General features: G+C 41.0%; 1 protein-coding gene across 1 annotated transcript in view; it reads right to left on the reverse strand.

Annotated features, from left to right (window-relative positions):
* Positions 1 to 2,152: 2,152 nt before the first annotated feature.
* Positions 2,153 to 16,895, reverse strand: part of IMPG1 (interphotoreceptor matrix proteoglycan 1) — a 127,084-nt gene continuing 112,341 nt past the window's right edge. The window contains 3 exon segments of the mRNA XM_029945371.1: positions 2,153 to 2,230; positions 3,590 to 3,662; positions 8,618 to 8,813. Coding sequence (XP_029801231.1) covers positions 2,153 to 2,230; positions 3,590 to 3,662; positions 8,618 to 8,813 — 347 coding nt within the window.

Genomic DNA, 16,895 nt, shown 5'->3' on the forward strand with positions numbered 1-16,895 from the left:
CACCCATATTCCACCTGGGAGTGGTGGCCTGGATTTTGCCCTCAGCTTGCCCCACGCTCCGTCCTCAGTTAGATTAGAGAAAACCCAAATTTTGGCTACCTTTCCCCAGGCCCTTGCCAATCCATTTGTGACATGACACAGGAGGTAAAACCTAGGGATCCAAAGAAGGCTTCTTGCTGAGACTTTGAACGTAGATAGTCTCCACAGGCTACTGTTTGCCCCTCACCTGGAACGTAATGATCCAGGTGGGGCTTCTGGGAGTGCAGGCCGACAGCTCTTCTCCGTCTGGTTGGAAAAGACCAATCTGAAAAGTGGGTGATCCGAGGGAGAGGCACTGGCTTCTGAGCGGGACCCTTTTAACAGGGTGGAGCGTTCACCTACTTCTCTTTCCCCATCAAAAACTACATTCCTTACTAGGGCTAGAGCACAACTGAAATGTGGAGAGTGGAGGGCACGTTACGAGGTGATAGTGTTAGAGTTTAATTTTTTCTCTTGATGGAGTTGTTTTCATGTGCTTTTGGTTGGCCTATCATGCTCTGACAATCGTGTTTTCCTTTAGGTTCCAGAGATTAACGAGTAAGTAGGCACATCTCCTACCACCATTCTTTGTGGCTCTTAATCACCGGATCACAGTTTGAATTCCTTATCCCACATCACAGCCCCTCACTTTAAGGGTGGGAATAGGGTTCAGAGCCATGCATTTCTGAGGCCAACAAGAGTGTAGCCAGGAGGAAATACCACTTCCCAAAAGATTATGTCTTTATTAGGAAATATTTGTTTTGTTTGTTTTTATTCTTCAAGTTTTACTGCTAAAATGGTGCTGTCAATGTTAAATATTTTCTCATCTTTTGGTAGCATTAAAATCATTTGTCATAGTCCATAAAACAAATCCAGGGAATAGCTAATAAAACCAGATTATTTTTATTATAAATGTATGAATATGGTGTCTTACATTTTATTGAAATAAAGGTTTTGCAGAAAATATATTGGTAGTGGAACATTTAAAATAGATACAGATAAATCATTTTTCAGTAAGTAGCACATTAAAAACTGGCTAAACTGGATTACCCTAATGCCAACCTACCTGTGAACACAGCAAAGTTAGTGTCAAGAAGTATTCAATAGAATTATTAAATTATAGGAAGACATAGTTCCTCTGTGGTGGAAAATAAGAATTGGTTATGTCACAAAGTGCAATGTAATCCCCCCCTCAACATGGTGTCTTTAAAATAGCTTTATGCAGGGGGGCGCCTGGGTGGCTCAGTCAGTTGAGAATCCAACTCTTGGTTTTGGCCCAGGTCATGATCTTGTGGTTTTTTGGGTTCAAGCCCTGCATTGGGCTCTGTGCTGACAGCATGTAGCCTGCTGAGGGTTCTCTGTCTTCCTCTCTCTCTGCCCCTCCCCCACTTGCGTGGTCTCTGTCTCTCACAAAAATAAACAACAAAAAAAATAGCTTTATGTGGTAACAAGAAAAGTTAGATTTTCCATAGTATATATATATATATATGAATCCCAGTTACTTTTTCTAGTAAAGGAACTATTCAGAAGTTATTAGTAACAAAACAGTCTACTGTGTAAGCACTAACTTCCCGTAAAACTAGTGTGCTGAAGAACTGAAGGTGTGTGTGTGGGGGGGGAGGGTGTGCTTGTGTGTTACAGACACTGAAGTGAGGAGCATATATACCCTCACCACTGTTTACCTACTGGATACATCTGTGTCTGAGAGAGACCTGCATCCCCTTGCATACATTATCTTTTATGTGCACTGTAACATATGAAGAGCTTTGCTTCCTGACTTATTGTTCAACTTCCCCAAAACAATAGGTAAGTTGCACTTGCAAATGATCTGTGAGTAGTATTTTGAGGGCAGCTAGAAACAAACCTGGTTTGCTGTCACCTTGGCTATCCGTTTTTTGCATTTTGACAAAAAGCATCTTTTTTCTGCAGAATGTACCAGTCATCAAGTTCACAATTCTCTATTTGAAACACAGTGTGTGCTGGTTCTCAATGTTGACTATATACCTGGATTCAGATGACCAGTAAATATGCCTGCCTCTGTTTTCAGAATTTTAAGAGTGGATACAATTTTCCTTGAGAAAGCAATCCATTTCTCTTGAGACAGATTAAATTATAATCTGTATATTTTTAGTTTTTAATTTCCCTCTCAATCTTGATAGTTAAATTCTTCATCTCCTTCAGCCAATAATTCAGATTTTCTTTTCCTGATTATCTGGAAGAGAAATAGTTTTAGGAGCTTAAGAAATGGCATCTGAGGTCAAATCAAGATTTCATTCCAATATCACCTCTGCTAGTGTTTGAAAGAATATGCTTGCCATTTAGCATGTCTTCTTTGGGGATGCCCTCCAAAACAGTCCTAACTTTATAACCTATGGGAATGTAGTCCATCTCTTCTTAAAACCATTTAGATTCTCAGGCTGGAGCATCTCTTAAAGCAGAGGAGGCCATTTGTGAATTAAAGTCAGCAGCTTCCCTTCCAACAGCGGCAAACATGATTATTCTATGCTGCTGCATCATTTGAAATGTGGTCCTTAGTTCTCCCTGGCACTTTAGGATTTACTTAGTGTTTGCTTCATCCTGGACATTTTATTAATAGCAGATCTGGTGTTTCATTGCCATTTTATGGCTCAAGACTGAACTTCTTCTGTCTTTAGAATTTCCTTTGTTTCAGGAAATCATAATGGCACACATTATTCTAGTGTGCACCTGACTGCGTGGAATTCGAATTAGCATTTGGTGTGGTTGCCTCAGCATCCTTGATTATACACTGATGGTAACAACCTGTTTCAAGTACAAGCTTTGATGTGTTTGTTTCCATCCAACACTATACATCTCAGATAGAATGGGAACTGGCTGATTATCACTCACTTTAGAAAACATCAAAGACTAGGTATAGTTTTTGAAACTAGGTAATTTTATGGTAAAAGTTGTCCAAGGTATTCTCTCAGAAGTTATTTTTTAAAAATCTCTATATTTAACCTGGTTACACATAAGTTATTTCCCTTTGTAAAACAGCATTATTTTAGTGAAATAAATTGGATAAATAATTTGAAAGGGATATGTAGGACATTGGAAGGAACATTTATCTGGCCATGAATGTATAGGATTTTTGAGGTTACCCACTGTTCACAAATCATGTTTCTTCTATATATTTCTCTATATATTTTTGCTTTCGCTCATTATTCAAAATCAAAAGAAGATATAAGAATATGCATTAAATGGTTCATTTCCAAGAATATGAATTATTATGAAATTTTCAACCTGTTGCTATACATTTGCTAAATTGCACATATATTTTTATAAGAAAAAGTGAACAAAATACTTGGATTGTTTCTGTTATTTTTTTATTTTGTCTTCACATTTCAGATAATGCCAGCCTTGGGTCTCTATCTTCCTCCCGCCAAGAAATGCCCCTTACAAAACCCTCTGCCCTTACTGTACAATTAAAAAGCCCGGCAAATATAGGCAAAGCGCTCTTACTTATCTCTCTTTAAAACAAGAGTCAGACCTAGAAATATTTTAAATTTTCTTAAAAATTCAGTAAAACGAACATATAAAAGTATTATTTTACCTTGTTATTTTGCTGATGTTGGAACTTTTTAACGCTAGTTTTGTAGGCTTGATTTTTAGAGTGACCTGGTGACCTACAAAAGAAAGCAAAAATATGGTATCCTATTTCCTCGGCTTATTGACATTAATAGCGACTACAACTTTTTACTATTTTAGCTTTAAGGTGCTGACAACAAAGAAAATGGACGGCCCGTTTTCGAGGGCGCAGTCGCGAGGGCTGGAGGAGGCCGGCTCGCTGCTCGCCTGCCTTCCTGTTGGCCCCGGTTCTCAGGCAGCCGGCTCGGAAGCCCCGAACTAAGCTCAGAGAAAGACCGGGAGTAACTTCATCTTGCAAAAAGTGGAGTTATTTTTTTTTCCGAGTTATTTTTAAAGTCCTGAGCGGTGGTTGTTGGAAAACAACCGTGTGATTACATTTTCCCCCACGATTTAGAAACAAAAGTTGTTTTATAAGTTGATGTATATAATTCCAGAGTTTTTAACATACATATTCTATCATTTCTGATGGTAATGTATACACATTTTGCACCTTGCCCTTTCCCTCTCTACGATAGAAAACGGGTATAATATTTGGGGGTCGCTCTCTAACATAAATCCCCTTATCAGTACACTGTTTTCTTTCTCCCAGCATTCCGTCCATTATAATTTCAGGCAAAGGCGTAGAGACAAGACAGTATTACAACAGGAAGGAAGGAAAATGCTAACCAGAGGAGAGGAGACAAGTTCCTGGTGTCTTCAGCATGTTTGGTTCCTACTTGCCCTGGCTGGGTGATTTGGAGGCTCCGGGAATACTAAGGGGCATGTAGGTGCCTGGGGTCAGAACTGAGAGATCACAGGTGAGGGAAATATGAGGATAGAGACTTTCCCAAGGGCTTGGTGAGCGCCCCCCTCCCCCCACTCCCCATACATCCAGACACCATCTTGGAGAAAGGAAAGGAAGGGAAAATATTTTTAAGCCTGATTATATATTCCAAGGGAATGGAGTTGCCTAAAGTGATTGCTTCAACTGTTAATCAGAAGAAGTTTTAAAAATTGGATTGGCCTATATTAAACTCTAACTCCTCTCTCTCGGCTCCTCCCCCTCTCCCCACCCCTACCCCATCCAGTGGAGAATACTGCTAAGGCAGTTCAGAACAGCCTGGGTGGCTCAGTCGGTGGCTTCAGCTCCGGTCATGATCACATGGCTTGTGAGTTCAAGCTCCACGTCGGGCTCTGTGCTGACAACTCAGAGCCTGGAGCCTGTTTCGGATTCTGTCTCCCTCTTTCTCTGGCCCTCCCCCACTTGGGCTGTGTCTCTCTCTCAAAAATAAGTAAACATTAAAAAATTTTAAAAAGGAACAGCTACTAGAGATAAAAAGGGGCCCCTTTCCCATCTGAGGTGTAACAAGTGAGTAAATCTGGGATCTCAGTGTAGTAAGACAAGTTCTTCCTTATAAAAATCTCCTCAGAGATGTCACTTTGCATCCTCATTTCCTTAATCTGGCTCCTATATTTGGTAATCATTTTCATTATTATAAATAACATCATGGAGAACACATTGGGCTTATTAAATTGAAGGACAAAGTGAAAAGTTTTAGATCCGAGGAGGAAAAGTAGTAATTTACTATTAGATCTGGATTAGCATTTCTGCATATGTATAATGATAATTGTGATTAATGAAAGTCAAACTCATTAAGCTAAAAAAGAGACCTTTGAAAATGAAAGTTTTGTTTATTCTTGGGAGAATTTTTGCCACGTTCCATACAACTGAATCTATCTATGGAACATCTAAAATTGAAGGAAATGAAAAATGTATGGAGTACATTCATAAATACTGAATGGAGGAAAAGAAGGAAGAATAAAGGTGAAAATATAATGAATGACGACTAGGCAGTGGAATGACAAAGAAAACAAACTGAAAATGTTTGTTGCAAATCAGTGGACTCATCTGTTCAGCAAGGCACTTGCCCTCAGTATAATTTTCCCATCACTTTCTTCATTTTCAGGTAGACTAACAAAAATGCAGCTGAGTTTGCGATTCTTGAGAGAGTGCCGCTTTCGGTGTCCTCAGCTGATTTGAGTTTAGGCTTCATTCCTGGCATTTCCTTCCGGGAGTGCCCTCTGTGGATAATCATCCACCAGCTCCACCCATGCCAGCAGCAGGGCCGTTTGCCCCGAAGAGCATCTGATTTATCCCTCACCTAAACCATGGATGCATTCTGATTTATCCCCATTATCGGGGCGAAAAATCTGAGGCTTAAGGTTGCCCAAGGTCACAACTAGCGGGGATAGAGCTGGAATTTTAACTCTAAAGCCTCCAGACTTCATCAGTGTCTTGGTCTACGGTTGACAAGGTCTTAAATAGTCATATAAGTAAACCTCACATAAGGAAACTGTCAGTCACATAAACAGTGGCATCCAGTGAGGAGCCGGAGGAGGTGGCAGGCATGGATGCAGGAGGGCCCCTTGGCACCGCTGTGCTCAGGCGTCTCCTATGCTGGGAGTCTGTCTGAGGCAGCATAGGAGGGCAGTGGGATTTGCCCTCATGCTGAGGAGATCCAGGTTTGGCATTTAACACTGAGCAGTTCTTGGAGCGCCTGGATGGCGCAATCAGTTAAGCGTCCAACTTCAGGTCATGATCTCCCGGTCTGTGAGTTCGAGATCCAAATCGGGCTCTGAGCTGTCATGAGCCCAGCATAGGATTCTATGCTGACAGCTCAGAGCCTGAAGCCTGCTCTGGATTCTGTGTCTCCTTTTCGCTCTGCTCCTTCTCTGCTTGCTCGCTCGCTTTCTCTCTCTCTCTCTCTCTCTCTCTCTCTCTCTCTCAAAAATAAGCATAAAAAAAAATAACACGGATCAATTCTCCTTTCCACTGTTGACTGGAATAGTACCTGAGTGCATCTGTCATTCCACATACTTGCTATGCTTTTCCTTACATCTTTGAGTGAACCATCCAATATTGCCAATATTCGACAATTTGCTACTGACAAAATGGTAATGCCACGTAGTGGGACCTAATATATGTCTACTTACATGGTTTTATTATTAAGTTATTACATAAACAGGATCTATTATTCTGCAATTTACTTTTCTCATTTAATAAAGTGTCTTTTTTTTTTCCTGTGGCAGCTTCAGTAGAGCTATGTTATTGCTTTTTAACTGCTGTGTTCATTGTGACTGACACCACACTATCCATGATTTAACTCTTTCTCCATAGATGGGCACGATTCAAAACAATGATGCTGCAAACATTTCTATAAACATATCTTAGTGCACAAATGTAGTTATTTTTGTAGGAATACTTGACTAAAAGTAGAGTATCTGAATCAAATTAAGAATTTTATCAATACTAAAAATATTTCTTGAAAAATGGTTTTTCTAATTTACACATCCACCAGCAATGCTTGATGAACTCGTTTTCCCTGACGTTACCCACATTGGATATTATTAACCTTTTTCGGTTTCTTTTTTTCTTTTCTTCTTTTTTAAACCAAACTCACAAGTAACATGCTATCTCTATTGTTTTTGGATTTCCCTGATTAAAGTGAGAGTGAACATCTTGTCCTATGTCTTCTTGGTCATCTGGATTTCCTCTATGAGTTTTAAAGATATAAAATAGGTTTCAAATATTTTTCTCCCACCTTATTAATATGTTAATTTTATTTGTGGTGACTTTTTCCCCTATAGAAATCCTCTTCTTAATGTTATCTTGGTATGACATTGGTATCTTAATTAGGAAAGGCTTACTGGTTTTTTTTAGCCCAAGATTATTAAAAATGGTTTTAGAAATAGTTTTCCTTAATTTTCATGGTTTTGATTTTAAGTTTGAATCTTTGATATAGAATTGATTTGTATAAAAACTAATTTTACTTTTTTCTAAATATAGAAAGTCAAATTGTACTCTAAACATTACTGACCAGTCAGCACTTTCCCTACTGATTTGAAATGCTCGTTAAAATGAATTTTCTAGGGTGCCTGGGTGGCTCAGTCGGTTAAGTGTCTAACGTTGGCCCAGGTCATGATCTCACAGTTTATGAATTTGAGCCCCACACTGAGCTCTCTGCTGTCACCACAAAGCCCGCTTTGGATCCTCTCTCTCTCTCTCTCTCTCTCTCTCTCTCTCTGCCCCTCCCCTTCCCTCTTTCTCTCAAAAATAAATAAACATTAAAAATATCTCTAAATATAAAGATCTACTTGGGTCTTATATTTATTCTATGTATTTATTGTCTTAGTGTTCTAAATATTATTTTATGTATTGTTCTCTTATAGAGCAATCTCTCCATCATTGTACTTCAAGATATTCTGTTGTTTCTTTTCATTTCCAGAGGATTTTAGAAACAATGGAGAAGAATCAGGACCCTTTGTGTTCCCTTAGCGTTCATAATGCCACCTACACCCTGAAGTCCGGTTCCTGAATAGAAGGCTAATTGTATCCCCTCCTCTTTTACCCTCTTCTTAAGAGCTTCTCTTAACCTTTCTGTTGGAAATAAAAGATTGATTAAACACAGCATATCTACAGAAGGGACTACTATGTAATCACTAAAGGTGAAGGTACAGAAAATATTTAATGACAGAAGGGTGTGTTCTAAGTACAAAAGCTGAGTATAAAACAAGAAGCCAGTCTGATTCCATTTTGCTTTAGAACATTCTATGTAAACATTCTGTATCAACGTATACATCAAGAGATAATAGCTAATATGAATATCACATAATTTTTTATCTTCTTGCTCATAGTTCTGTATATTTTCCAAATTTTTTATGATGAAAACTATCTTTACAAATAAGGGAAGAAAACCCAAATACACACACACACACACACACACACACACACCCCTCCACACCAGTTAAGGTGGTGCACCCAGACTAACTGCATCAAACGAGGGTCTCACAGGGCCCAGCCATGTGTTTGAACAAGTCCTCCTCTGAGAGGTTTGGATGTTCACTGGAGAATGAGAACCATGTGGGTTTAGAGGGCTGTATGCATTCATCCTAATGACAGGTCTCGCAAGAGTAAAAAATCGGTGGGTGTATAAAGTTACTGTACTCCGCCTACCTGCACGGAGCTCCCTTTCCCTGGATGGCCTCACATCCCTCTATGGGGGTGCAGAGGCCGGAGTCCTGGCGGTCCAGGCGTGCCTGGCTCTCGTACCCTGGTCTGCAGCGACACTCTGCTTCCTTGGTCCACTCATTCTTTACACACTGGGCAAATTCGCCGCAGGCCAGGAATTTGCAAGCGTCTGCTTGATCAGCTGTAAGAGACGGGACAGATTGTAATGAATGCATGGACGCCTGAGCAGTGGAACGAGCAGAAGTCAAAGGCAAGAGACCAAATATATTTGCCACCACTCCATTTCGGCGTGGTCTGTACAGTAGTGATAACAGACTGGGGTGAAAAGTGAAAAACACATTTGTGTATCTCTGAGTTTACGACACAGATGATAACAATTTTATTCTGAATACAATCATTAACAAACTTGGTTCAACTAGAGGCCTTGTTTAAACACTGATTCCTGGCCCTGGCCTCAGGGTTTCCGATGCAAAGGGTCTGGGATGGGGACTGAGAATCTGTAGGCCTTAGGAGGTCCCAGGTGAGGCTGATGCATCTGATCTGGAGAGCACACTTTGAGAACCTCTGCATTAGAGAACTAGGGTTTTGGTTTGTTAGGTTTTTAAGATAAGCATTTTCTGCAGCCATGAGTTGCGGAAGTATATATTTAAGATTCGGTATATACCTTGTAAAGTGGTCAAGTAGTCGTTTATGTGGACAGTTTTGAGAACTCGGCACAATTTCCTGCTTTAAAAAATACCTTTCTCCTAGTCCCTTGCTGATTCCTGAGGCCCCAGTGTTAGAGATCTTTCCTTTGGGTTAATCGTTTTTCCGCTATTAAAATTCAAGTGGGTCTCTGGTTTCTGTTTTTTGGTTTTGTTTTGTTTTTGTCACTGACCGTTTCTTTTATTTTCAATTCTGTAGCCTTGTCTCAAACTTTTTTGTACATGACGAACCTCCAAATGTTTAGCTCAGAAGGCCTGGGACCCCTGCCAGCCCGTCCCTGTTTTTACAGAGCTGAGCGCGCTGAGCCCTCAGGCAGAGAAGCAAATGGCCTGAGTCCCCCGATGCTGCTGGCAGAACCGAACAGGCCTCTGGACCGCAGACCCTTGTGCTTTCTGCCCTGGAAGGAGTTCCTGCTGAATCACAACAGCCATTTATCTTTCAAGTTATTTGTTCAAAAGGAACACACCCCATGCAAGGAGCTAGGGCACAGGAGCCATGCATAAAGCTATTCTTCCAAGAAGCCTAGGGGAGGGTAAGAAATATGCACAGATATTTCTGTAGGAAAAGCCAGTACCTTGTCCAGCGTAAGAGCTCTAAAGATGAGCTCTAAATACAAGTTAGAGAAGAGATTGTAGCTTCAATTATTTAAAGTTGAGTTGCATTTGTACGTGCAAAGACTAGGAAAGGCTGGACTCAGCAGCATGAACAGAGGCACAGAGGTGGGAAAGCAACAGATATGAGAAGAGAGAGCTGGGAAAATCCACTTCGGAGGCAGCAGAAAGGAAGGAAGAAGGGAACTAAGACTGGAAAGGTAAGTTAAGGACCAACTCTGGTAGGTCTTGAATGCCGTGCTAGGGAATTTGGAGTCAACAGGCAGGTGGGAGCCATGGAGGATTTGGGGGCAAGGTAAGGGTATGATCATAATTGTGCATTAGAAGACATGTAAACAGAACTTAGAATTGTCAGAATTAGGATGAATTCAGTGATCATCTGCATTCCCCAAGTGGGAACATTTGCAGAACCCTTAAGTCAGCAGGATTTACTAGGTTTTATTCTAGAAAGAGTTTGGTGGCTAAATAAGTTTTTTTTTAATGCAAGGTGAAATAAATAACAGATTTCTTTCTCTTACCCTTGTTTCTCTTTCACCTTCTTTCCTCTAATCTCACCCCCTACTCCTTTTACTTTTATATCTCTTTAGGGTCATTAAGAAGCTAATGTCTATTGTGAATCTTCAAGTGGAGAACACAGTCAGATGCTTTGCCAAATTTACTGCCCACATAAGCTCTTTTTAGGGTCTCTGGGGGGACAGAGAATGGGGTGAGAATTCCAATGAACCCCTTCATTCACTGACCTGACCCAGCGCCTTCTGGTGGTAGAAGAGGTGACAGTGAGGGAGATTAGTAAAACCAGCCCAAGCTGTGGGCAGGAGCAAGTCCTTGCAAACATAGACGTGGGTCTCTCAGCCAGGCGGCCAACGCTAAAGGACTTTACATGAAGTTCTATTTCTCTGCAGCTTGAGGAGACAAACAGGCCTGACCACTGTGAACTGGCTTTCTCTGCTTCGAAGTTCCTAAAGCTGGCCGTGTTGTGGAAGCCTTGTCACTGTTTAGAAAATGACTCAGATTTACCCTGACAACCCAGGTGATTCACGTCCAGGGCCTGGTTCAGTAAATAACAGCTGTCAGCAACTATACACCCAAGACTTTTCGTCCTGAAAACAGAAGCCAGAGAAGGATAGTCAGAGGCTCTGCTTCCTTCTCTCTGAAGTGGCAGACACTAATTAGGAAAGCGGACTGAATGCTCAGATTCTAGACCTCTGAAGAGTAATAGTAGATGTGTGATAACCAAATGAGTTTCCCATTAAAAAAAAATATTGCTGTTTTACTGTAATTTCCTTCAGCCCAGCCAGACATTGTCTATGCACCATTAAAGTTGAACAGAACACAGTCAGGCAACACTGGAGAAATAAATTTATCCAAATTTTGGGCCCTGGCTCAGATATATTTGAAGAACAAATGCACCTTGTTTATAAATAAATTGCTTTTCCCATGTTATTTATTCAGGACCAGTCTAGAGAGAAGTAGGAGACTTCAAATCACTGAGCTTAGTTTTTGTTTGCTGTGTATACCTTCCTGGGTGCTAAGACAACATTCGCTGATTCAACAGATAACAGCTTGGCCCTTCAGAATCTGCAGCACTAAGAATTTCAGACCAACTAATTGCTTTAGATTTTGAATTTATCCTGAAATAAAATTTTACACTCTAGAGAGAATGTTAGAGCTAAAAGGTATTCTAGAACCTTCTCATGAATTTGCTTACTTTATGGTGAGGAAGCTGAGACCCCAAAGCTGAGTGTTGCAAAGATCACTGCTCTTTGTGCTGGTCGTTGGCGTGAGGGCAAGGCCCAAGGAAGGAAAGAGCCAGGCGGGGGGGCCGTGGGACCACGGCCTGGGGAAGGCGATTCCAGGGAATTAGGACAGTAACAGAAGACATAGTACTTACAATACGAATTGGTGAAGCAGCCCACACCGCTTCCATTATTATACCTTAAAAATACTTTCTCTAGGTGTGTTGATGACCCTCTACTGACACATCCTTCTTGGAGGGGCACCTACAGCTTTGGGCTTCAGGCAAAGACTGAGAACTGTGAGCTGTGAGGAGGAAGTGCCATGGAAGAGAAGAGATTGTACGATGAATAAAACTTTAATAGAAATTTATTTTTTTAAATTTTTTTCAATGTTTATTAATTTTTTTGAGAGGGAAAGAGAGAGACAGAGACAGAGATAGAGATAGAGAATAAGCAAGGTAGGGGCAGAGAAGGAGGGAGACACAGAATCTGAAGCAGGCTCCAAGCTCTGAGCTGTCAGCACAGAGTCCAACATGGGACTCAAACTCTTGAACCTCAAGATCATGACCTGAGCCAAAGTCAGATGCTTAACCACCTGAGCCACCCAGGTGCCCCTAGTAGAAATTTATTTTAACATATATTTATTTTTGAGAGACAGAGAGACAGACCATGAGCAGGGGAAGGGCAGAGAGAGAGGGAAACACAGAATCTGAAGCAGGCTTTAGGCTCTGAGCTGTCAGCACACAGCCTGACGCAGGGCTAGAACTCACAAACTGTGAGATCATGATCTGAGTTGAAGTCGGCGCCTCAACCAACTGAGCCACCCAGGCACTCCCCTAGTAGAAATTTCTTAAGTGAAGCTTTCCCTATGCTGTTATCATTTGCTTTCTGTGTCATATACTAAAAACATTTCTCCTTAGAATGATGGGCTCATTCATCATTCACTATAGGCCACACAGCTCTTTGCCTCCTAAACACATTCCGAGGGCTTTGCACAAAACAAAATTTGCATAAAATCAGTCTGAACTTCCTGCTTTCTGCTCTTGATTTGGTCAATACTGATAATGTAAATGTTATGTAGTAAAAACCTGAAATGCTCTGTTCTGAACACGGTCTGTAGCTTCGAAAGAGGGAGCTCAAGGAGACTTCAGATCAACAGTTGATTAGGAAGAGAACAATTAGATATCATTTTCTAGAAGAATATTTTCAATTCATAATCAAGCTGTGTGGATGAGAGGAAGTGAAGTCCCCATGATTGGTGTATAGACTAGTTGGTCTATAATTGTTCTAGCTTCTTGAATTTGCTTAAGCCCTCTTTAAAAACATTGTATTTATAGTGGGCCCTATAGAGAGGTTTCCTCATGAGCCTGTACCACACCCACCAAGTATGATTTGGGGTAGCCTCTGGGCTTACTATAATTGTTTGCTGGCAAAATGATCTAATTTTCTGTGCTTCACTTACTTAGGTAGCTATTCTGCACAGCAAATTGGACAATGTCTCCCCAGGGTACTGGCCTTAGTGTGTTGAGCAGTGTCAGGGTCTGCTAGTTTGCAGATGGTGGGAAAGTTCCATGTCCACCCTGGTACCAAGAGGTCCGAAGCCTAGTCCTTAGCTTCTTACGTGGACTCCGGAGGTAGTCGAAGCACTAATGTCCTTCCATTTCAGGACTTGTCCCTGAAGTAGCCCTAGGGATCATAATCCTGCACCTCCAGCTTCACCAGGAGGGCAGTGACAATAATTTACATAAACAGGGATTTCACATTTATCGAGGGCCATTTTGTGTTGGGCACTGTGTTGGGCACTTCAAACAAGTCTTCATTAATATTCACAACAGCTTTCCTAAATAGATTCCACTGGCCTTATGTTCATAAGTGAGAAAACTCAAGTCCATCTCAGCCCGTAAGTATAACCCCAGATTAACATCCATATGTCTGCTTACGATGTTCAGCTTTTGATATCATTCTAGTGGTTTCCAAATACAGGACTCCTAGGAGATACCTTAGGGCTCCAAGGGGCTAACAAGGTGAGGGGCAGGCAAACATGCCAGCATGTCCGCTCTTATGGTTTATATATCAGACTCCCATGAAGGCTTTGAACAAAGGCTCTCTTAACCGAACAACAGCTCAAAACCACTGTCTGCCAAACTCCTTCATTAGACAGAATGTTTCCTTATACAAAGTACAGTCTGACACCACAGTAACTCCACATTTGTTTCTGTTGCTCAAATGTGACAGCAATCAACATGGCTTGAAGTAAGTGAGCTGCCGCTTGGGACTTGGGAAATATTTGTATCATTCTAAGGTTTCCAGTGTAAGCAATTTTATGTATCAGTTTCTCCCCTGGATTTGCTTATATAATGTCTTTTGTGTGTATGCCAAAGGTCCTGAAAAGCATTCTCAAACTGACTGATGGAGGAAGGATGTCCCTTAGCTCTTCATCATGTGATAAAAAAAAATTTAAATAAATGTCCTTTGCCTGCAGGGAACACTTTGAGGAATTTTACAGTTCACATGAAAAGATTATGGCCCTGTCTTCTCAATAGATGCAGAGAAAGCATTTGACAAAATACAAAATCCTTTCTTGATAAAGACCCTCAAAAAACTAGGGATAGCAGGTTCATAATCTCAAGATCATAAAGGCCATAAATGGAAGACCCACTACTAATACCATCCTCAATGGGGATAAACTGAGGGCTTTCCCCCTAAGGTCAAGAACAGGACAAGGATGTCCCCTCTCACTGCTGTTACTCAACATCGTGTTGGAAGTCCTAGCCTCAGCAATCAGACAACACAAAGAAATAAAGGTATCCAAATCAGCAAGGAGGAAGTCAAACTTTCACTCTTTGTAGATGACATGATAGCCTTTGTGGAAAACTCAAATGATTCCACCAAAAAACTGCTAGAACTGATACATGAATTCAGCAAAGTCTCAGGATATGAAGTCAACTACAGAAATCGGTTGCATTTCTATACAACAACAATAAAGCAGCAGCAGAAAGAAATCAAGGAATCAATCCCATTTACAACTGCATCAAAAAACATAAAATACCTATGAATAAACCTAACCAAAGAGGTGAAAAATCTATACATTGTAAACTATATAAAGCTTATGAAAGAAACTGATGAAGACACACACACACACACACACACACACACACACAAAATGGAAAAAACAATCCATGCTCATGGATTGGGAGAACAGATACTGTTAAAATGTCAATACCACCCAAAGCAATCTACACAGTCAATGCAATACCTATCAAAATACCACCAGCATTCTTCACAGAGCTAGAACAATCCTCAAATTTGTATGGAACCACAAAAGACCCTGAATAGCCAAACCAATCCTGAAAAAGAAAACCAAAGCTGAAGGCATCACAATTCTAGACTTCAAGCTGGATTACAAAGCTGTCATCATCAAGACAGTATGGTATTGGCAAAAAAACAGACACACAGATCAATGGAACAGAATAGAGAACCCAGAAATGGACCCACAAGAGCATGGCCAACTAATCTTTGACAAAGCAGGAAAGAACATCCAATGGAAAAAGTCTCTTCAGCAACTGGTGTTGGGAAAACTGGACAGGGACATGCAGAAGGATGAACCTGGAGCGCTCTCTTACATCACACATGAACATAAACTCAAAATGCATGAAAGACCTAAATGTAAGACAGGAAGCCATCAAAATCCTACAGGAGAAAAGAAGCAAAAATCTCTTTGACCTCAGCCTCAGCAACTTCTTACTTGACATGTCTCCACAGGCAAGGGAAACAAAAGCAAAAAATGAGCTATTAGGACCTCATCAAAATAACAAAGGAAGCAAAGAAAACAATCAACAAACCTAAAAGGCAACCAACAGAATGGGAGAAGATATTTGCAAATGACATATCAGATAAAGGGTTAGTATCCAAAATCTATAAAGAACTTATCAAGCTCAACACCTAAAAACCAAACAATCCAGTGAAGAAATGGGCAAAATATATGAACAGATACTTTTCCAAAGAAGATGTCAGATAGCTAACCAACACATGAAAAAATGCCTGTCACTCATCATCAGGGAAATACAAACCACAATGAGATACCACTTCAGACCTGTCAGAATGGCTAAAATGAACAACTCAGGCAACAACAGATGTTGGCAAGGGTGCGGAGAAAGGGAAGCCCTTTGTGCTGCTGGTGGGAATGTAAACTGGTGCAGCCACTCTGGAAAACAGTGTGGAGGTTGCTCAAAAAATTAAAAATAGAACTGCCCTATGATCCAGCAATTGCACTACTAGGTATTTATCCAAAGGATACAAAAATGCTGATTTGGAGGGCACGTGCACCCCAATGTTTACAGCAGCCCTATTGACAACAGCCAAAGTATGGAATGAGCCCAAATGTCCACCAACTGATGGACAACTGATGGGTGCATAAAGAAGATGTGGGGTGTGTGTGTGTGTGTGTATGTGTGTGTGTGTGTATGAATATTACTTGGTGATTAGAGAGAATGAAATCTTGCTGTTTTCAACAATGTGGCTGGAACTAGTGTATTATGCTAAGGGAAATAAGTCAGTCAGAGAAAGATTTCAGTCATACGTCGAATTTAAGATACAAAACAGATGAACATAAGGGAAGGGAAGCAAAAGTAATATAAAAACAGAGGGAGACAAACCATAAGAGACTCTTAAATACAGAGGACAAACTGGGGGTTGCTGGAGGGGTGAGGGGTGGGTGGAAGGGATGAAGGGACCAGGGGCACTAAGGAGGACAATGGTTGGGATGAGCACTGGGTGTTACTGATGAATCACTAAACTCTATTACTGAAAAAAAATTTTTGATTAAAAAAAATGATGGTCCTGTTCTCCAAACAGCTTATAAATTCATAGGTCCCCCATGGTCCAAGGCTGCCTTTTCCTAGCTTCCTGTGTCTGGTCATGCTTATCAGGCCTGAAAACAGACCCTCCTGGTCTGCCAGGCCTCTGAGGGTCTCAGGCGCTCCTGTTACCTACTACAGTTCCTGGGGCACCGCCCCCTCCCCACCCTGCAGACTGTCACTTGCTCCATAACCCTGGGGCTGTGTATTGATTGATGGCCTTTCTGCCCTGTTATCTTCTTTATAATTCATTCTGCTTTTCTCTTGCGCTGTGACAACACCCACATGGAAATGAAGTATCTCCTTTGATAGGGTCTTGTCCCAGCAGAATTTCAGCTCTGTTTGAAACTCAGGC

This window comes from Suricata suricatta, chromosome 7 (genome assembly GCF_006229205.1).
Source record: "Suricata suricatta isolate VVHF042 chromosome 7, meerkat_22Aug2017_6uvM2_HiC, whole genome shotgun sequence".
NCBI lineage: Eukaryota > Metazoa > Chordata > Mammalia > Carnivora > Herpestidae > Suricata > Suricata suricatta.